This window comes from Castor canadensis, chromosome 15 (genome assembly GCF_047511655.1).
Source record: "Castor canadensis chromosome 15, mCasCan1.hap1v2, whole genome shotgun sequence".
NCBI classification, from domain to species: Eukaryota; Metazoa; Chordata; class Mammalia; order Rodentia; family Castoridae; genus Castor; species Castor canadensis.
The window spans coordinates 46,075,744-46,098,072 of NC_133400.1; the positions used below are offsets into that span (position 1 = coordinate 46,075,744).

Here is a 22,329-nt window from a genome sequence, read left to right on the forward strand (position 1 = left end):
ATCAGATTTAAATATGAACAAAAGAACAGAACCTACATTTCTTTTAAAAAATTCAAATGACCAATAAGCTCATGAAATATGTTGAAAATCATGCATTACTAGGATGGTGAAAGTCAAACACATCATGAGATATCACCTCATTCCCACCTAAATTTCCTCCATCAAAAAAAGAAAGAAGGGTGACCCTCTCCTGGGAGCACCCTACCCACTCTGGGTGCTTTACACTTTTCTGTAAACTGTCCTACTTTACAGTCTTCTATCTCAAGAAAATCCCCCACATCACTTGCCAAAAAAATAAACCCCAGAAAATAAAAACTGTCACAATTTAGAAATATTTGAACCTAAGAGCACTGATGTGGAGAATATAAAGTGATGCAACCATTATGGAAGTTCTTAAAAGGTAGAGGTGAAGTTGGTGTATGACACAGCAACCCCAATTCTGGAGTTTAGATATGCAGAGAACCCTTGCTAATAGGGCATACTCCATAACCAACAATGTCAACCAAGGAGAAATGACATGGGGAAAGAGGAGGATTAAAGACCTGGATATTTCTCCACTATGCGGGCTCCTGGGGCCTGAGCCCCAACACCACTGGAGAGAGCAAGAGAACATCTTTATCTATACAGAGTTGGTAGACATATGAGTTGAAAGTGGTTGCTCAGGAATTTAGTTGCCTGGCCACCAGGGTTCTAAATTCTTTTTTGTCCTTATCCAGGAAGTGAGGATGTCTCTGAAGGTTTCAACTGACACTCTGCCTCAGACAAGGCCTTCCCTAGATCTACCATTATGCTGATGGTTTTCTGGTCCAATCCATGTGGACAACTAGACACAGTCACTGCCATACCCTCCACACCAGTGTCTCTGGCTGGTTTGAAACGCTACCCTGATTTTTAGGATCCTGACATGGGTTCAGTCCTTGCTCCTTTTCCCAGAGAAGCATTTGACCCTGGACAGATCACTGTTCCTCTTATACCTTTCCCAGTTCCACTAGTTGTTTTGTTGTAATCATCCTATTATCTGCCTCATAGACAGACCTCATGTAGACATGCCTGTATCCCTCTACCTGTCCTAGTCTGGAAGCTTCACAGACCACTGACACTTGTCCCTAGAGATGAGACGATTCCAAGAAGGGAGAAATTACATACAAATTGCAGATTGAGTATAGTTGTGCCAATGTGCAATCCCTACACTGAGGAGGCTATGAGAATAGCATCTATGCCTATTCTCATATTAGGTTACTGAAACAAACCCTTTCCCCCAAACAGATCAAATATAAAACATGAGTAGACCCAGATGTGAGGGCCAAAGTGGTATCTAGTGAAAAATTACAAGTTAATCCAAAGAGATGTACACATAAACACACAAAAGCTTTTATGACCATAAACATTTACACGACCACAGAAGAACACAGTCAGAACAGTCACAGATGCACTCACAGATGTGTGTGGGTATGTGTTTGAATACAGACTCACAAGCTGATAAACAGGCACACACACAGCCACACATAGATGCACACACATGTGTGTCCAGGAGCAAGACTCTGGTTTAGCTATGAAACAAAGTCTGGGATGTGAACAGAGGGTAAACAAGCAGTGGGCACCAAGTGGCAGTTAGCAAATTCAGTTTTGGCTTGTGTCCTGAGTTTACTTGGAGCCTGTAGTAAAGGAATGGGTGGCAGTTCTGTGCAATAGTGAATTGGGGGACACAGTAAGGGCCTAATTATTAGGCTGATGGGACTCATACGAGACTCAGGAAGTGGAGAGTGAGTGATTTCTGCACTGTCCTCACAGTGTCGTACATGGGCAGATACAGGAGCCAAAGGGCTGGAGGGCAAAAAGAGCAATTCATCTAACAGTTGACTGGACCTAAGGGTCTCCACTGGGTGTCAGGCAGTATTTGGAAAGGGATTGGGTGCTCTGTTTTGTGTTTGAAGATGTGAGAAGAATGTGGAGGTGAGTGCACTTGCATATGGTGGGAAATAGCACCTGTGCCTGCACTATTGTCTTTAGGGTGTCTCATGGACCAGAAGTAATCCTGATTTCTACAAACGGATGTAGCATAAGTCACTCTTGCTATCTTCCTAGTCCCAGATTCTCAGGTAGGTAGCACTTCCCACTATGATACCTTTTTTTCTTCATCCTGACCTTTGGAGAAAGGTGGCTAACTGCACCAAGTAGTGTAAGCCATTCACATTTTACTAAACTAAATGAAGCACTGAGCTCAACAGTTGAGAAGGGACTTTATGCATGTGTGGGAGGGTCCTGCTCCAATTGCTGCTCAGCAGGATAAATGTCATGCAGCTGGAGGAATGACAATAGCTATGTGGGTCCATGCAGTGTTCTGTCTGGACCCCACGGCTGATCCTGCTTTCTGTTGTGTGACTCATGATTCCTTCTTTGACTGCTGACTTCTTAAAGGATGAGATAACAGTCCTGTTGAGGACTGAAGTTAAAAGTGTGTTCCCTACCTCAGGACCTACTAGGGGATCTAACCATAAATGGCTGTAGTTTTGGTAATCTGATAATGATACTGTGTCTGGCTGCCATAGCTATGTCCTGTGAGTGTTCCCTGGAGGAGACAAGTGACTATTTCATCCCTGTAAGTGCACACATGTCTGACTTTGCAGGCCCCTCAAAGGATCCCTGACCTAATTCTTCTAGCCCTGAAAATCAAAGTCCTCCTTCCTCCATCAGCTGACTTGTGGACTCCAGAGAACCTTGTTTTTGTTATTCAGAGAAGATTTTGTTCAGACTTTTCATTTTCCAAGGAGATTCATATAACTGACCATGTCCTTCAAGCCATATGTTTTCAAGAGGTCTTGTGTGAGATTTGGTGTGACCTTGGTGACCCTATACACATCAGGAATCACTTGGGCTAATCTAATTAGATTTGTAGCTAAGAAGATTAAGCAGACAAGTCAGGTGAAGGAGCAGAAGATTAGGAGGACAGAGATGGGGGCTTACCAGTGACAGCAGAGTCATTGAGGTCATGCAGCAAGCACTGGATTACATGGTGCATTTTTTACTCAATCAGCTTCTCAGCTTCTACTGGCAGCCTCTGTACAGTTCCTTGTCTTAGGCACTCCCAGCAGGTCTTTCAACAAGGAGGACCTCTGCCCTGATGTTCCTTTTTCTCACGTAGATTTTCGAGAGAGGACAAGTTGTAGCTAGGTGTGAGAGAAACAGTTTCCTGGACACAGATCCCCTTATGATTGCTGTTCTCCTCCTGGATGGAAAACTGACATGGTTACAAACAGGTCTCTGAATTAAGGACAGTGTCCAGAAAACATGGGCACTTCAAAATGCAAGTCCTGGTCATGTATGCTCTGACCCTAAAGCCTTCCCATTTTTATTCCATTCCACTCTTATAGAGTTGGACATGTGTTTGCCATCCTTTGGACTTGGGATAATAATCCCAACAGTCTTTTCTAACATTTCCATATAAACTCCTAATCTGAGTTCTTGGTAAACTGATCAGAGATAGAAGGGCAGGCATCTCAGATCTCACCCACAGACCTGAAGTGATGAGCAAGGAGACAAGAGTTCAAAAGGATGCCTGCCACCTGCCCTGCAAAGCTGTCACTGCATCCATCATCATGAACTGCTTAGCTAACAGATGAAGAGGGAATGGCAAGAAGTGAAGCTTCTCCTTGACCAGCCTGTTGTGTGTGGTCACAGATGAAGACCAGAAAGTCTCCTGATGAATGTGGTGTAGGCGCTGACTGGAACTCTGTGGCATGTGATGCAGGGGACTTGAGCTTTGAACTCTCTGAAGAAGCTGCATTGATCTCCAGAACCTGTGAGGAGCAGATTCCTGCTCTCCAGCCTTTGAAGAAGCTGGCTCAGGCTCTGGATTTGGCTTTAGCAGCAGCAGTGGAGTTATTGGTAGGGCTGCAGGAAGTGACAAGATCCCCACATGACCATCTTGACCTGCAGCTTTTTAAAGTCAGAGATGGCCCCACCCTGTGTAAGGAGATCTAGCACTGAACCCATAATAGCATTGTAAGACTGTGGTCCAGTCCTATGGAGTTGCGGAATAGAAGAATTGATGATGGTTTTTGGCCGTACTGTGGTTTGAACTTGGGGCCATATGCCTGGTAAGCTTCGAGCCACACCTCGTTTTTTGGTAGCTTTAGTTATTTATCACTTAGAGAGTTGCATTTTTGCCTTGGTTTGGGCTTGTTTGGACTGCAGTCCTCCTACTCCCATTCCAAGTGTCTGGATTACAAGTGTGGGCCACCGCATCCTGCTGTGAGTTAAGTGTTTAAAGATGACGTCTCCACCTTATTTTCAACCTGCTGTCACTAAAGCCGATTTTTCATGGTTTATATAATTGAAAACAATCAGAAACAATCATAATTTCACCTTTGTTCTCCTCCTCACCTTTTCCTTACTTTATTCTTCTTTGTTTCCTCTTCACTCTCTATCCAGTCCTGAAAGTTCACAATGCATGGAGGAATTAGAGACAGATAAAATAATACAGTATTTTTGGCAAAATTATTGCAACATTGATGACATAATGATGACATAATTGATGACATAATTCCTGCTCCGGGAATGTGACTTGGAAATCAGCAGTGACGGTTTAGTTCAGGTTTATTCTTTTGTGGGTTACTTCCTCATTTGGGCTGGGCCTCTTCATGCTTCATTTTTAGTCACTCAGCACGCACTTTTGTGTGGATGGCTGAGCTGATCTCTTAAATCTGCTTTACTGTAGGTTCTTCTTATAGTTTCAGTTTTTTGACAGTATATATCTTTTGGTTTTGGTGGTATTGGGATTTGAACTCAGTTTTTGCACTTGCTAAGCAGGGACTCTGCAGCTTGAGACAGCCTGACAGTAAGTCTCTGAGTAGATGTTTGAAACTGAGTCTCCAGAGAGATATTGTTAAGTTTATAACACTTTGTAAAATTTTGTTTATATTTTGAATCACTTCTTTCTAACGATTTGATCTTTAGTAACAATTAAGCAGGAGATGGGTTTGACAGAGCTATGTTCACTCTAGACATCCAGTGAAAGATGAGTTTTTTTTCCCCTCAAATAAAGGTCAGCAGGACTGAGGATGTAACTCAGTGGTGGAGCACTGGTTCCACATGCAAGTCCTGGGCTCAATCCTCAGCATGAAAAACAAATAAGCAAACAAAAAGCAGAACAGAAGCAAGACCCAGGGAATGAGATTTGAGGCCAGCAGGTGATGGGTGACCCAAGGTGCTGCTTTGTAAGATGGATTCAAGTCAAGCTGAACTCGAGTTGGGCTGAGATTTGTGCTTGTCTGTGACCTTTGCCTTTCCTTAAGCACAAAGCCTTCAGTTAAGGTCCCATTATAAAAGGTCATGGTCCCCTCCTTCCCCTGTCTCCCATGCAATATATGTCAATATTTGGATGTATTTTTTAGTGTCACAAGTAGGGGAGGATGGATATGGCCAGAGATGCTGCTAAATGTCCTCCCAACACAGGACAGCCCCATAACAATGTCTCACCTGATCCTGAATGTCCATCATGACAAGAATGAGAGGGCCTGAGCTAATGACTGACAACACTGACCATTCTTTCTGACTTATATTACTGTGGTAGACACTGACAGTGCAGGCATTTCAGTAACCCTGTGCTGACAGCAGCATGTAGGCCTGACCCTGCCTGTTCTAAGAAGGTTTTATAGTTCAAGATGAAAGTATATGTGCTAACTGCATTGGGAGGAAAGTACCAATATAGGGACCAGCAAATAGAGCAGGAATGCTAGTGATCCCAGTAAATCATGACATTAGTAATTATTACTAGTGCAATTACTAGTAAAGTCAAGTCCCCAAAAGGACCATTCCTGGACCCCCATGTTACCTTTGGGGATTTCTGCAAGGCCAAGTGAAAATATCATGAATCATGCAAATTCAGAGTCTTACAAATCAGTGAAGAAACTAAGAGTAGATCAAAGCAGCATTTCAATGATTGCATGAGCATTTTAAAGTAAATTATGATAACAATGCTTGGATATTGTGGTGCATTGATATTTACATATGTGGCTTTGGCAATAAAAATGGATACAATGACTTTGGAAAAGCAAGTTGAAGTCTTTTGTCCCAGGAATTTTTTTTAGCAATTTACCTTACATATGATGCATAAAAGCTATATGCCTGAAGATGTCATTTATAATGATGGATAAATTTAATATCCAAAATTAAAGTAAGTAAATGTTGACAGCCTACTGAGCACAACCACTTAATTATTAGTGTGGTGAATGGAAAATGATTCTGTAGGTCAACTATAAAAAGCAGAAACACCATCATCATGTACTATGACTGCAGTGTACAAACATTAGGACACACACACACACACACACACAGGCCATAGGGAAGCAGTTCTATTTGTTCAGATGAGAAATTCCAGGTCATTTTCCCATTGTAGAATTCTGGTAACGCTGTTATATACTGTTTGATTTTCATTTAGAGTAAAATGGTTATTTGAATAATCTGAGCAGAGGAATAAGACACAAACTATGTGGGTTTTTTTGCTATGTAAACAGCTGTTATACTGTATAATTTATAGAAAAGCAACAATAAAAAGTCTGGTTTATCAGTACAGAAAAGCATTGTAAGTCTAACCACAGTTTTGATTTGTGATTGTTTGAATCAATGAATATGTAACCCACAGACAAAAGGATGAACTGTACCTACAAACTCACATTGTGTTGAGCATACACTGAAGGTGACCAGAGTGGAAATGGGGAGTAGTTAGGAAACTGAGTCATTCATCCATGCAATACTTGGTGGAGGTTCAATGCAGTCACACTACTAGAGGCAGTGGATGTGGTGGAATTCCTGATATACTTTGAAGGTAGTAGCAGAAGAATCCATTGATGGATATCATGTAAGCATGATGCTAAGTAGTTTGAGTTTGGTAATTGGAAATAGATGTGGCCATTTACTGAGGAGGAGAAGATTGGAACACATTTTTCTTGGAAATGGGGTTGGGAGAATGCAGAGGGAGGGGAACTCTGGATGTTGATTTGGGGCATGTTAATGAGCTAGCCAAGTGACATTATCAAGTGGACTTTGGTGACACCAGTTTCCCACTGAGGTAAAGAGTTTGTACTAGATATATGGATTTGGTTGGTGTTGTAAAAATGACTTGAAAGTCATCAAAAGAGTGACTGTAGGTGGGGAAGAGGAAGTCAGATAAGCTGTGAGTACTTGCATCTGAGAAGGGGTGCCAGATTTGGAGGAGAAAGAAAGGAGACAGAGTGTCCCGGGAGCACAGGGATGTGGTTTTCAAGGAATGGCAATGACCCATTGTCTCAATGCTGCTGATTGATTGAATAGGAAGAGGATGAGAAGTGACCCCCAGAAGTAGCAGCATGGAAGTCACAGGTTATGCTATCACAAAAGACTGTGATGGAGTGAGGAGAGTCAATATGTGACTGGAGTTGTTTGGAGGAGAATGGGGGATGGTAAGTTGAGATTGGTACACACAACTCAAGGCAGGTGCCCTGTCACCACCTACTTGCTCTACATTCCAGGCTAGACTGGACAGTTTCCTGATAGCCCAGAGTCCTGGTCACTGAGATCCATGAGAAGCCAATCTGAGAGTACTTGCTTCTGCATCTGCTGCTCTTGTGTAGCAATCTCATCATGGGAGACCTTGGGACCTTAGCTAGCTCCAAGAGTAGGCACATCAGATACTACCAGATTCATGGTGTCTGCGACTGGAAGTCCTCCTTCATTTCATTTATCATTCCTCAGCATTTCCTCGTGTTTTTACTTCTTTGTTCTTTAGTTCATTTCTTTGTTCCTTCCATCCTGTCTCCTTCCTTTCTCCTTCCCTCCCTCCTTTCCTTATTTTTCTATTTCTTTCCTCCCTTCCTCCATCTGGCTGTCCTTCCCTCCCTCCCTTCTTTCCTTCCAACCTCCATCCCTTTTTCACTTCCTTTTCTCCTTCCTCCTTCCCTTCTTTCTTCCTTCCTTCTCTTCTTCCTTCCCTCTTTTCACTTTTTTCTTGCTTTATTAGTTATTTCACCCTCCCTTACTTTTCCTCTCTTTTTCTTCCATTTTTTCTCCTTTTGAGCATTTACAGTTATTTTACATTGTAAGTTTTTTTAACCTTTTATTTTTGATTTTATTTCTGAGTTTAAAAATATTTCCATACATCCAAAACATTAAAATGAAACACCCCAATAGAATATCAAAATCTTGTCTCTTTATAGTGACATGTTAGAGCACAGTGGACCTTTGATTTTCCCAACACTGTGATTTGACTTAGGGCCTCTGCCTTGAGCTACTCCACCAGTCCTTTTTTGCCATGGGTTTTTTCAAGATAGGATGTCATGAACTATTTGCCCACACCTGGCTTTGAATCGATATCCTTCTGATCTCTGCTTCTTTAGTAGCTGGAATTACAGGTGTGAGACACTGGTACCTGGCCTCACATTCTTTAAATGACCAATGTTGGCAATGCTAAGTGCCAAGGTACAAGGACAGCCTGAAGAAAAGTTATTGAGATCCCATCTAAACAAAGTATGTATTGTGGCACACACTGTGATCTCAGCTCCATGAGAAGCATGGAGCTTTTGCCCTAGGCAACAAGATGTGAACCAATTTAAAATCAAAGCAAAAGGGGATGGAAGTGTGGCCCAAATGGTAGAATGCTTGCCTACGAAGTAAAAGGCCCTGACATCATTCCCCACTTCCACCAGCAAACAAACAAACAAACAAAAACAAATAAAGAAATATCCCCCTAAAATTCTGTGAGTAAACTCTCCTAGGTTAAAACAAAATTCAATGCTAAATGGAGCATAAACAGCATTTGTTGAAAAGTGGAGAGAACTGGAGCTATGTTAAGTGAAGTAAGCCAGTCCAGACAGATAAGTACTCATGTCTTCTCCTTGATAGAAATTCGAGGGCAGGGGTTTGGGACGTGGCACAAGTGATAGAGCACCTTCCCAGCAAGCACAAAGCCCTGAGTTCAAGTCCCAGTACCACCAAAAGAAAAGTTAAGGGGGCACAAACAGCATGGAATGGGAACTACCACAGAAACAGAAGGAGAAGAGAAAAGGCAAGGAATGGAAGATGAGAGAGAAAAGAGGGGTGACTATGATCAATGTACTTTGAATGCATGCATGGAAATGTCATAATGAAATCCTTTTCTATGTACAATTAAGTTCACCAATAAAGAAAGAGATGAACCGAGATCAAAATTCCAAAAGTGGGGAAGTGTTTCAAAATCTCTGACCACATATACTCAGCTTACAGAGATCAGGCCTGGCTGTGAGGCTGAGTTGCACTCCACGCATTTCTTCCTGTGTCCCTAAACGGTCACTACTTCATGTCTATTTTCATTGAGGTCTTTTTGCTGGTGGTCAGTGCCCACCACTCACCAGTTGGCCTCTGTGAGCCTATCAGTCACAGGCTGCCCACAGTCATCTGTTGTTCCACATCCTGTGAGACTCCAGTGGCCTAAGGTGAAAGAAGGATTTTGTCCCTCTCCTCATCTGGTTTTTGACCTTCAGGATTGGTGGGTGATTTGTAGCACTCAGATCTTTTGGTAGTGAAATGGACCTGTGATAATCAAGCCAGTGTACTGCAGGTAAACCCCAAAGACCACCCTTCACTTTCCCCATCCCAGAAAACCTGCATATGTGTCCACGCTTGGTTCACCAGAATTTGGTGAAATAAAGCTTCCATGAGCATAGGGCTGAGGTAGAGAAAAGGTAGTCTTGGGGAATTTAGGAGGGGAGCCTATAAGTACTAAGACTGCTAGGAGGAAGAGGAAGCAAACTCAGAAAGGAGTGAGTGCACAGAAGGACTGGACCAGAGAACTGGCTTCCTGTTTATCTGTCTTGCTGGACAGAATGTCACACTCGGGACAGTAACTCCCTGCATGACCCCAAACCTGCCTCAGTGGAGATGTGAGAGCTTTACAAGGATGTCAGTGGGTTGATAAGAATATACACCCCACTCAGCTGACCAATGAATGGACTGCCACAGGCAGAATTGGGACAACCACATTCAGCTCACTGCTCTGGTGGGCAATGGGTCCTGGAAGTGAGACCTCTGTAGAAGTTGGGCTGTGTGTAGATCTGTCCAGGGTGTGCTATAGAAACACTGAAGTCATGAACACATGTTTACAATCAAGTATCCTTCCTTGAAATTCAGAAAAGGGATGCACTGATCTCATGAACCCCACGTTAGGGAAATCAGCCTCTTGCTTCTGGCTCATAAATGCTGTGCCTGTGAGTGCTTCATGTTTGACCCCTGGTGTCACAAGGCTGGGGAGGCGGTGTCATGCCTCATTTTTAACTCAATCCCATGCTGGGACTGTAGTTCAGGGTTAGAGTGCTTCCTAGCATGTGTGGGGCGCTGTGCTCGATCCCCAGCACTACCAAACAATACTCTGCCATTTCTTAGCTCCTCTTCACTGGATGCCAAGAGTTGGAATTTCTACACAACTCTTTACAAATGTCAAAAGAGAACCAAAGCTAGATGGATAAAAACAGCAGCAATTTCATGGGAAAGTTTGCTTTGAAACCAAGAAGTGTCATTTTCTCTGCTTTTCCAAGTTTACTGAAAATGAAATGATTTGTAATTGTTATAATAACAGTTACAAATTCTGTAACATTCTTCCTACCACCCCACCCCCACAAAAAGGTATTTGCAGTATTAGCTTGGTGAATGAGACTGCTTAGACACAGGCTGAGAACACAGTTGTGAGAATATTGGCCAGGATTCTGGAAAATGGATGCAGCCTGCATATAATTTTTGTGGGGTCAGAGGTATTGGGTATAAACTAGGGCTTCATGATTGCTAGACAAGCATTCTACCAGTTAAGCCACTCTACCAGCTCTGTTTCATGTTGCTTGTTTTCAAGATAGGGTCTCAAGAATATATATATCTAGGGCTGGCCTTGACCTGGGACCCTCCAAATCTCTGACTCCTGAATAGCTAGTATTACAGTGTGAGTCACAGGCTCCAGCCTGCATCCTTCCACTGATTGTCTCTATGTAAGTATGGCTCCTCAGGGTGTTTCCCTTCCTCTATCTCTCTAGAGTTCTTGCTTTGCTGAATATTTAAGGTAGGAGGTGAGGGCCTGGCAGGTGCAGGGTTATCAGGGATTCATTGGCATATTAGTTTCACTCACCTCCAATTGCTCTGCCAAGCTGCGCTTATCTACACAGAGAGGTCTCTAGAGAGTATATGTCTCCTGTGACCCAACAGAAAAGCTTCTCTTATGTGTAATAAGCTCCTGTGTTGGTTTTTCAGGGGAGGCAGGGCAGCAGGCTGATCCACAACAGCTGCACGTCCTCTTCTTCCTGTGGCATCCTGAAAGCTGGTGCCTTTGCTCCACCTTTGACCAGGTCTACCAACTCATCTCTTGCTAGCCTGCAAGTGGCTAGCTGAAACTGTTTGAGGGCCAGGCTGAGATGCATGGGTCCTAGGGACCATGATATCCTGATTGCTGCTGGCCTAGAATCCAGGAATAGGGGATATGTTTTCTACAGAAATGTGAGCTCCAACCCTGTGGACTTTTGGGATGTGTTTGTCACCTCCTCTCCTAAACACACACATACACACACTTTATACATTTTCATTATCTCCAGGATGTAAGTGTGTGGAGAATCTCACCTTGTGCACTCTACACTGACTTCCCACATTAAGGGGCCACACATTACCCTGGTCTGTCTTGGGTCAATTCACTGTACTCTGTGTGATGCTTTTCTCTCAGGTTCCTGCCACACTGAGAACATGGTGACAGCAGAAGCCAGAGCAAAGGAACTTAAAAATTATCCCAAGTAAGACTTGGCTTAATCATGGGCTGTTTGGGTTGGATTGGGTGTAATGGATTGTGTTGTGTTGTGTTGGGTTGGGTTGAGTTGAGTTGGACTGGATTGGGTTTATTGGGTTTATATTGTATTCTTTGAGCCATTAATTTTTCTAAGAAGTTTACATGAGTCAACATATGTGATTCTCATGGCAGAGACTGAGGGATTAAGGGCTTGAAAGTCTTATGGTTCAGATCTCAAGGACCTTCATCTTTGGGTGCTGTGGCCTTTACCCTTAAACTTCAGGAAATGGTCTCAGAAGACAAAGAAGTGTGTGGCCACTTTTCTAAAACAAAATCCCCTGCTCATCTAACTCTGACTTGTTTCTGAATCTTAAATCCTTTGTCCTTTCTTGGAAGATTTTCATAAATCTACTGAGAACTTCTCATGACCTGCCTTTTAGGTCTTGGTATTGCTAGAAAAGCAAAAAGTGGTTGTCTTCATCAGTATGCTACTTGCTCCTTTCTTTTCTTTCCTCTCCTCTGTTCTCCCCTTTCTTTCTTTCTGTCCCTCATTCTCTTTTTCTTTGTTTCCCTCTCTCTATTTCTCTGTTCTTTTTCTGTCTTCCCTTCCCTTCCCCCAGCCTCTTTTTCTTCCTTTCTTTGTTTCCCTCTCACTCTTTCTTTGTTTCTCTCTCACTATTTCTTTCTTTGTTTCCTTCCTTCCTTCTTTTCTTCTCTCCCCTCCTCTTTCTCTCTCCCTCTGTCTCTTTCCTTCCATATGGTCTACCACTGAGGCTTACTCGCAGACCCTTGAATAGCCTTCAAATCCACTGATTTCTTTTTCCTCTCCCCTTCCCCCCAGCTGTCTATCACTTCTCCTGGGGGTTCCTGCAGTGGCTCCTGTCCACTTTTATGTCCTCAGCAGTAGGTCCCCAATAAATATTTGTTAAGTGAATAAAGTACCAGAATAAAACAAGATTAATTCTCCTGAGTTTTGTAGACTGGAGAAGTACTTTTGTCTCTGACTTGCTATTTTTAAATCCTTTTGAGTTCATTATGGTATATGTCAGAGACACATATTAGAAAATCATTGTAGTCTCATGGTCTCACACTACTTCCTTCTCCTGCTCTTGGTGGAATCATGGAATGATGAAAGACTTCCTATTTGGAAATACATGGCCAGGAGAGTTAATTACATCCTGTTTTGTTACTTTGAAGAATGCACATAGGATCTTCTCATTGTGTTCTGTGTTCATAGCCCACTGAGGGCGAACAGGGCCATGATTACATTAAACATCATGGTCATTAGAGGAGCTCCACAGGCTGTAGGCTGTGTTTTTATGGTCAGAATTTCATACTCTTGTACAGATCAAAAAGTCATTGTGGGAAAGTCTTAGGACAGTACTGATACAGGAGTGTTGTTCCCTAGATTCGTGTCTTGGTATAGTTGATGAGTGAAGACACTAGGCTAGGAGTTAAAAGCAAAGCAAACATAAAGTTTATTGAAAGGATACCTAAGCACCCTTAGCCATGGACTTAGTAGAAGAGCTTAGTCACACAATGGCTGAAGTGTAGGAGATGATATAGGGCACTCCCTGGGTCATGTCCAAGTGTTCTATATTTGTGATTGTTGGCGCCTAGTAAACTTTTCATTAAATCTCACAACCTTATCCATCCCTTTCCTTATCGAACTGGACATTCCAGCAGGATCTCATGAGTTCATCCTGACTTTGGGGCTTGCTACCCATATTGTATACCTGCATTGTATACCCTTTGGTAAGGGGCTTTTTATTTCTCTCGGAAGGCTATTGTTTCTCATGACTCTTTAGATGTCTGCTCTTAAACTGCCTGTCTCATCCTAAATGGAGACTCCCATCATTGCTCCCCATATAGTACTAAGCACACACAATTGTTAATTTAGTCTCTAAAAAAAATCCTCCCCCAATTAAAATGAGTTCTGAATCTGACAGCCACAACTCTTTTCAAGAAGCAGTGAATACGAGGGAGATAGATGTGTCCTGTGACTCAGGCAGCTTGTTTGCTCCCTCTGATCAAGATTGATAACACCTGTTCATGGGATCTGATGAGTCCAGTGCCTATGTGTCTTTGATGTGTCAGATGTGGTCAATGCTGAGAGTTTACCTGTCATCCTCTGTTTCTGTATCACTCACAGATACTCAACCAGTCCCAGCCCTCCCTTGCTGGGGAAGCACACCTATCTGTGGGATTCAGAATACATGCATTGTCGAGGGAACCATGTTAGTATTTGAGTCTCAGGAAGTTTGGGGTCTGGAAATGGAATTGCCTAGACCTTGGGTAGCTCTTATTGTAGACAGAATTTCATTGCAATCACATGTCCTCATCCTTCATGTAGTTTATCTTGCTTTTATGAGAGAATAGCAGACTGAGTTATTGTGACAAATGCAATATGCTACGAAGTCACACTTACCTTCTGTACTTTTCTAAAATAAGATTGCCAACTCCTGTTGTAGAACAAGTGTGCTTCCCAATGGGCATGAAATGTGAGACACACATAAATCCTCCAGTATTGGATCTGAAAATAAAGCAAAATGAAGAGATGTATTCTCTTGCCACTGCTGAAGACATAGTACTGAAAAGTGGTAGGTAGTGCCAGAAGACAAGAAAAAGAAAATACAGACCTGCAGAATGGAAAAGTTATTTCTGGGTATTAAGAGGAGAGGTGATTTTTTTCTCTTTTTCTGTTCTCACACACATTAATTTCTTTTTTTTTTGCATAGACAGCAGAGATTTGAATTACTTATTATAAAATTTGCCAATTGAAGCCTCCAAAGAGAGGCATTCATATCACATCAGAAGCTAAACTTCATTTAGTTATTTACATAAGCATAATTTCAGAAGAATCTACAATTTGGTATTTGTAAGCTTAAGGCACAAATGTAAAATTTCGTGTTGTCAGTCTAGCAATCAAGTTTCACAGAAACATATCCAATGAGCCATATTTAGTTACTTTTAACAGTCAAGTTTATGTTGTTTTTTTTTTTGGTACTGGGGTTTGACATAGGGCCTACACCTTGAGACACTCTATCAGCTCTGTTTTAGTGATTTTTTTTTCAAGATAGAATCTTGTGAACTATTTGTCTGGGCTGGCTGCCTCCTGAGTAGTTAGGATTATAGTCATGACCAATCAGTGCCCAGCTTCAAGTTTATGTTTTAAATTAATTTGATTTGGACAGCACCTAGCTATAGCAACCATATGGCATGATTGAACAACTGATCCTTGTACTTTTTTGGACTCTGTTGAATTTTTGCTGAGTACATTCAAAGGGTGGGGACTTTAGGAAGAAAGAGGAGTTAAATAGGAGGTGGAAGGAGGGACCTTGGCAATATAAGGTTGTCTTATTCCCAGAGGCTCCTTGTTTCACACATGTCCCTCATATGGTTATAGTGCGGGCATCAACAACCATGGTCTGTAGATTTGCTTTGTTGTTTTTGCAGTGACTGCCTTGTTCAGCTTTCAAATCCAAACATAGTGACAATGAAGGAAGATGTTCTCTACGACTTTAGCCTGAGCACAAGCACACTTGAATTCCCTGCTATGTTTGGTGATGTGAAGGTAAAACCAGGCTCTAATTCTAGGAATTTGTCTTATACTAGCATTCTTCTATATGATACAGTGAAACCTACTCATAGATGGTTCAGAGGTGCCAGGTTCCTGGGATTATTGAATTTTTGCAAATTGTTACTGTTCAAGTATTTGAATGAGCAAGTAAAATAGGAAACTATCAGCCCCCCACTAATCTGTTCCAACTGTAGTGTAGAATTGAAACAGAGCACAAAATAAACATCCTGAGCCAGGCAGGTGGTTTGGAAATGTCGTCCCAGTTACTTGGGAGGCTGTGGCAGGAGGATCACTGGTGCCAGTGCCAGCAACATAGTGAGACCCCATCTCAAAAATAAATGATTGAATTCATAAAATAAAACCACTAACATGTGTAATGCTTCATTGAGAGAACTGAGATATAAATAAACCACATCCAATAGGAGCAGGGATTCTGAGTGAGGGAGGGTGTTCGCATCTGCTTGTAAATATAGACAAGTATTGCTATTCTGTTTAGTTCATTGTCTCTAAGAGCTGTTTTTTCTGACTCGTCCATTTCATAGATGGCCGTTGGATCCTGGTCACATGAGGAGGTGTAGGGACAATGACAAACTCACACTATCTCAGTTCGAACACATGCCCTCTTCAGAACCCTTTACTACCTTCCCATGGTGTGGTGGCTAGGGTTCCTGGAATTGCCTTCTCAAAGATAGCAAGAGCCTGGGTCCCTGGATTTGTCATGCTGGGTGCATTGTTCTCTGTGGGGCCCATACTGAATCAAAGTACAGTGTCACTGAATATCAACAGACAGTTCATTAAACAGAGGGCTGTGCCCTTCCCCATACAGTCAATCTGTTCAGGGCAAGAGAATTTACATTTCTAACACCTTCTGTATAACAAAGATGTTGCTGGTTAATGACCTGACTTTGAAGATCTCTGCTGTAAACAGTGCTCATGGCGTCTCTTCTCTCTGGCTGCAGTTTGTCTCTGTTCTTGGGAGCCACTCTCGGATGAACTCCTTCATCAAGTATGTGGCTGTCGAGCTGGCATTTGGACATCCAGGGATGAGTACCCCAACATCTGTGTATGACTGCCCACATGCCATGTATAAAGTTGGACCAGTTCTGTCCATGAGTGCGAGTTTTTGCTTCTTCCTTGGTCTCTAGGCTCTTCCAGCCCTGCACCTGCCCCTTTGCACACATAGACACCTGGTACTACAACACCTGCTTGCTGTAAATGGTCAGGAGCAAGGTGAGCCCTCAGCAGGTAGAGCTGGGGTGAATAGGACACAAGTTCTTGTCCTCAGTTTCAGTCTCCTGGGATTCCTCAATTCACAAATGCAAATCTTAGTCCATACACCTGTCCACACAGGGTATATGTGGGACAGTCAGGCAATTATGGAGCTGAATTTTATTGAAGGAGACACTGGAGGGTCTTTCCTGTCTGTATAAAGGTATAGTAGTTATAGGACCACTACACTCTGAAACAGTACAGTAACATACTTCAGCACTAATCTTGACTTGGCTGTTACAGTGAGCCCAGAAATCTCTTCATATTCTACCAAAGAAGTTTCCAACTTTTTTTGGCAGTACTGGGGTTTGAACTCAAGCGCTCCTGCTTGCTAGGCTGGGGTTCTACCACTTGAGCCATGCTGCCAGCCCATTTTTTCTAGTTTTGATTCCCTTTGTCACTAGCAATACAGATGATGAGCTACAATGGTAGCAATGGCTACCCTCCTGTTGATAGGGGCCTCCACCCCACCTCTCTGGTCAGCTGACACAGCTCACAGTCTCCATCATCTAGCATGTAGCTGGGAGCCATGACATCATTTAGTTATAGTCAATGGAAGTATTTCCTATGTCTAAGACACTGTGACAAATTCTTTTTTCTTATTTTCAACAATACTGTCTATTTGAAATTTCTTTTTTTATTGTTGTGCTGGGGATATTTGTGGCATGTACTGACATTCTTACAATATATCAAATACATCATAGTTGAATTCACCCCCTCTATCATTCTCCTTTACCTTCTCCCATTCCTGAAATAATTTCAACACATCTTATTTTTCCAAATTCACACATGTGTACATGGTATTTGCACCATATTCACTCTCCTTCACAATTCCCTCCTCCTATTCCCTCTTAATTGTACCAAACTCCCCCTAGGCAGGATATCTTCTCTGCTTTTATTTTGTTAATGAAAAAAATGACATTTTTTGTTTGTTTAAGATAGCTACACAAGTATTTTTCTTGTGACATTTCCATCTGTACTTGTATTATATCCTGAAGTGGTTCATCCACTCTATTTTTCTTTTATTTGCCTGGTCTCCATTTTACAGTGATTTCAAAAGGCTTAAACATTTTACATTCATTCTTGTGTAGGAGACACTGTGACAAATTCTTAGAGGGGTCTGTTTCCAATCAGGGGTTGCTACAGATAGTGTAATGTGCCCAGGGCATGTCACATAGGGGCTTTATAGAAGAAATAACTCTGGGAGGGTCTTTGAGAGTGGGAGTGGGTATACGCAGAGGAGGAAATGGCAGAAGTAGAGAGTTAGCAAGTCATTTGGTTATGGGTTGTTAAGAGTCCAGCCAGGTATATAGATTTTCTGAAACAGAGGTTAGGGAGAAAAATGAAGACATGAAAATGAGCCAGCAAGACAAAAGTCAGCATCTGTTTGGGGATTCAAATGCCAGAAGGAGATATTTGTTTCCTAGCAATAATGGCTGCTACCTTCCCGCTGAGCTTCTGGTTCCTCTACTGCCATATGTTTCAAGGTTTTGCAGATCACATGAGGTCACACATAGGACTGTGTACACTAAGTTTCTAGATTGATGAACATCTTTAAATCTATATTTAATCTCATCTGTTACCATCATGATAAGCTTGTTAGTTAAAGTGCATGACATAAAACATAAACCACAATACAGCAGTCACCTCAACCATGGGGAAGTTATGCCCCAAGACCCCCAGTGGATATCTAACCCAAGAAAGTGAAAACCCCATCTGTACTGTCTCCTTCCCAATGGTGCATACACTTGATACTTTTTTTATGTATGTGTTAAATGTTTTCTTTTTTCCTTTTTTTATTGTTGTGCTTGGTGGTGGTACATGTGGAATTTATGAAAGTTCTTACAGAATTTCAAAGATATTGTACTTGAATTCACCCCTTCCACCATTCTCCATTATCCTCCCTCACCCCATTCCTGGAATACTTTCAACAGGTCTCATTTGTCCATTTACATATATGTGTACACAGTATTTGCACCATATTTACATTCCTATACTTTTTCCCCACCTCCTCCCCCTCCCTCTAGTACCAAAACCCCCAGACAGGACCTGTTCCTTCCTCCTTTTCTATGATTTTGTAAAAGAAAAAAAAATGATACTTTTGTTCATTTAAGATAGCTACAGGGAGTTTCCTTGTAACATTTCCATGTATATATGTATGATAAATGAACTTCTTCATCCCTCTTTCTTCCTTAGTCCCATTTTTATGGTGTTTTCAACACTTCTATATTCATTCTTGCCCTTGATACATTTTTTTTTCAGTACTAGTGTTTGAACTCAGAATATACACCTTGAGCCACTCCACCAGTCTTTTTTCATGATGGGTTTTTTCAAGATAGGGTCTCATGAACTATTTGCACAAGGTGGTTTCTAATTGTGATTCTCCTTATCTCTTGGCTCATGGGTATCTAGGATTACAGGCATGAGCCATCTGCAGCCTGTGTCCTTGATTCATTTTAATGTATAAACTAGGCACAGCAAGAGATGAACAACAAAAGTAATAATAAGATACAATAATTACACAAATGCACTGTAGGAAAAGTTATGTGAATGAAACCTCCCTCTCTTTCTCATTCTCTTCTTGTCTCTCAATATATCCCATGATAATGTCCTGACCCTTCTTGCTCATGGTGGGTACATAAAGCTGCACAGACCCAATCCTCTGATAAGGAGCTTCTGGTTTGGTCTGGTTTCGTGTGTGTGTGTGTGTGTGTGTGTGTGTGTGTGACACATTTTATAACCAGGCTGGCCTTGAATTCATAATCCTGCTTCTGACTCTCAAGTGCCGGGATTACAGGTGTGTGCCACCTTGTCCACCTGAGAAGTGACTTCTGTGTTGGTAAAGGTACATCTGTGGGCTCAGCTGTTGGCATATCTCTCTTGATTCCAGCATGGTATGGGCATTCCATCCATCGCCATCATGTTACATGAACTCATCAAGCTGCTGTACCATGCTAGATGCTCCAAAGTCACCATCGTCCACATCAGCACTAGTGGGATAGGTAAGGGCTGGGGAGGTGGCATTTGTCCTGTGAGTGGATGAGGGGCCAGAGCTGCTATATCAGCTCCAGCATGGCATGGGATTGGGTACAAAATGTGTGGTCCTTTGACTTTTTTCAAGGAGAGCTTCTTAACAGGAGATGGGAAAAGAAACTTGTTTAGTTACATTTTGTTCTCAGCATCCTCCCAGTTGGAACCCCAGAGATGAGTAGCAGACAGTTGCCAGGTCTTGTGCTGGCACAAGTGCATTCATCTGGTATGCACACTGTGCCTTTGTATTTATTTGATTTCCTGTTTATTCTTTTCCGTTTCTCCTTCTCCTCAGCCTCTCCTCTCCTTTACTCTCTGCCACCACTCTTTCTTTCTGCAAAGATTTTAAGCAGCTCATGAGATATCCAGAAACAAATCAAGCAGGGAGGACAGGTGGGATACATAGACAAGAAAAATGTCCTTAAATGAGCTCTAAAGTTCCCAGTTCTCAGCATGTGTGTGTCTGTGGGTGTTTTGAACAAAGAGGGTAAAGAAAGAACAGGATTTAATGAGAAAGCAAACTGCTGAAATTTTTTAGATTGTGTGTGTGTGGATAATCACATACCAGAGACAGGGTAAATTATAAAGTAAAGAAATTTATTGGCCTCATGGTTATAATCCTTAATTGAAGGGAATCATTTGGTGAAACCATCTTTCAGAGTCCCAGGATGGCAGAAGACATCATGATGGTGAAAGACAGAGTCTCAGCCTAGCCCAACTGACTTTATAACATGGCCACTCCTGAATTTTCTCATTAACTCATTTATGTCAATGAATGTGTGTATCCACTCACTAGGACAGAGCCCTAATGACCTCCTATAGGCCCCAGCTGCTCTTACCTCTTACATTTCAACATGGGTATTGATGGGAACCTACCTTAATTAAACCATAGCACTAAGCAAAGTCTCTTAGTCTAATTTGTTTTAAAGAATCTATTCTTCAGCCTGATGTCACAGCTGCATGCCAGTCTTCCTACTGGGAACTGGATGCTGGATTGTCTTTCTCTTAGGGAGGATATTGGGCTCATGGGGAGGAGCTTGCATCCACTGTGGGGCAAGTTAGGCTCAGATGTTGATGGTGACCACCAGGTATATATGCAATTATTCCTCATGTCTAGACCTGACAGCCTGTGGAGTAGGGTGATTCCATCATTTCTCAGGACTTGGTTTAAATGCCAAACCTTCTGAGAGACTGATACAAAATTTGAGTGCATGGTTACAATTCCAGCACAATCATGATGCCCTATATGATGGAGTGCCATCAATGGGGAATCACAGGAAAAGATGGAAGACTGTATCCTTTGATACAGGATGTGGAGGCTTCTGGCAGAATCAGTGTTCTTTGCACTTTCACCTGTTTGTCCACAATGTTACGTGTGAATTCAAAGTCAGGTGAGCTTCTCATGTGAAACAGGATGACTGACTTTATCACAGGGCTGGATGCTTTGGTACTTGGGTATGGTGATGAATTGCATTACTTTCTACCTATGCTCTGCTGTATATTGTCCCATCCTCTCTCCTCAGCTGTGATGTCTCTTTTTCAGGTTTGGAGTCTGGCTCAGTGGTCATTAACTGGCAGGCAGTGGGCGCCTGCCTCAAGGTGGAGTTTCAGCAGCTTGTCCTGGAGAAGTGGGTGGTTCAGAGTACAGACCTGGATGAGCAGCTGGTGCCAGAGTTGCTGCAGTGCTCTGCAGACCTGAGTGAATTCACCACTGTTGTGGGACACACCATGTGTACCCTGGACTTCTATGAAGGTGAGATAATGGCAGGGCAGCTCTGCTCAGGGGAAGCCATAGCCTGTCCCTAGCTCACCTGCTACTGGTGGGCTGCTGTCTGAGGTGCTGTGGCCTCATGGGTTGGGGGGGGATGTTGACCCAATTTCACATTTCCATAGAGGTTGTAATGAGCATGTGTGCACTTTTGAGAGCAGGCAGGGCTTCTGTGGGCCTCCCCTGTCTCTTGTCCTAGGGTCATTATGGTTCAGAAATGCACTAGGAGCTGACAGCATGCAGGTGGTTGTCATGTGTCTGCTGCAGGGCAAGGTCATTTGGATGGTGTGCTCTGCTTCTACACAGAGAAGGACAAGCAGGCCTATCTGAAAGCTGCCCACACATCGGGCATCAGCAACATCAAGATGGAATCTTCAGTCTTTGCTGCCATGTGCAATACATGTGGCCTCTGAGGTAAAGGGGAACTTGATGGCCTAGGAACCTTTCTTCATTCATTTCTGAATTGCCCTTCCTGGAGTCCTGCTATGGTTCCTCTTCCTAGAGCAGCCTTCCTAAAAGGCTCATGTCTGTCTTTTATCTACCATGCATTACAAGTCAGTATCTGACCAAGGTGGCATTGCTGTGCCATGGTGTACAATGTGCTTTTATTGTCATATGACAGTATGTAGTAACCTTACTGTCTTTGCAGGGAAGAAAGGAAGGAAGGAAGGAATGAAGGAAGGAAGAAAGGGAAGGAGGGAGGGAGGAAGAAAGCAGGTGGGGTTGCGGGGAGAGAGAAAGACAAAGAGAACGATAAACAACCCAGCACAAATCATGGTTTGCTGCCCAATGAGACACCCACACTCCTACCAAGAGCTTGACTTTCATCACTCTTTAGCCTTCCAAATGTGACAATTCATGCCTTGGTCCAAACCACCCTTCAATTCCAGCTTCCAAAATTCTCTGTATGCAGTC

At 42.6% G+C, this 22,329-nt stretch overlaps 1 protein-coding gene across 1 annotated transcript; it reads left to right on the forward strand.

Moving 5' to 3' along the window:
• The first annotated feature begins 2,524 nt into the window (after window positions 1-2,524).
• On the forward strand, window positions 2,525-21,827 carry LOC109696415 (uridine phosphorylase 1-like). The gene is made up of 8 exons (XM_020179481.1): window positions 2,525-2,599; window positions 3,679-3,967; window positions 11,708-11,774; window positions 15,224-15,341; window positions 16,307-16,462; window positions 19,507-19,618; window positions 21,190-21,399; window positions 21,682-21,827. Exons 1-8 carry the CDS (start codon window positions 2,525-2,527, stop codon window positions 21,825-21,827), a joined length of 1,173 nt encoding a protein of 390 aa, XP_020035070.1.
• Window positions 21,828-22,329: the final 502 nt, after the last annotated feature.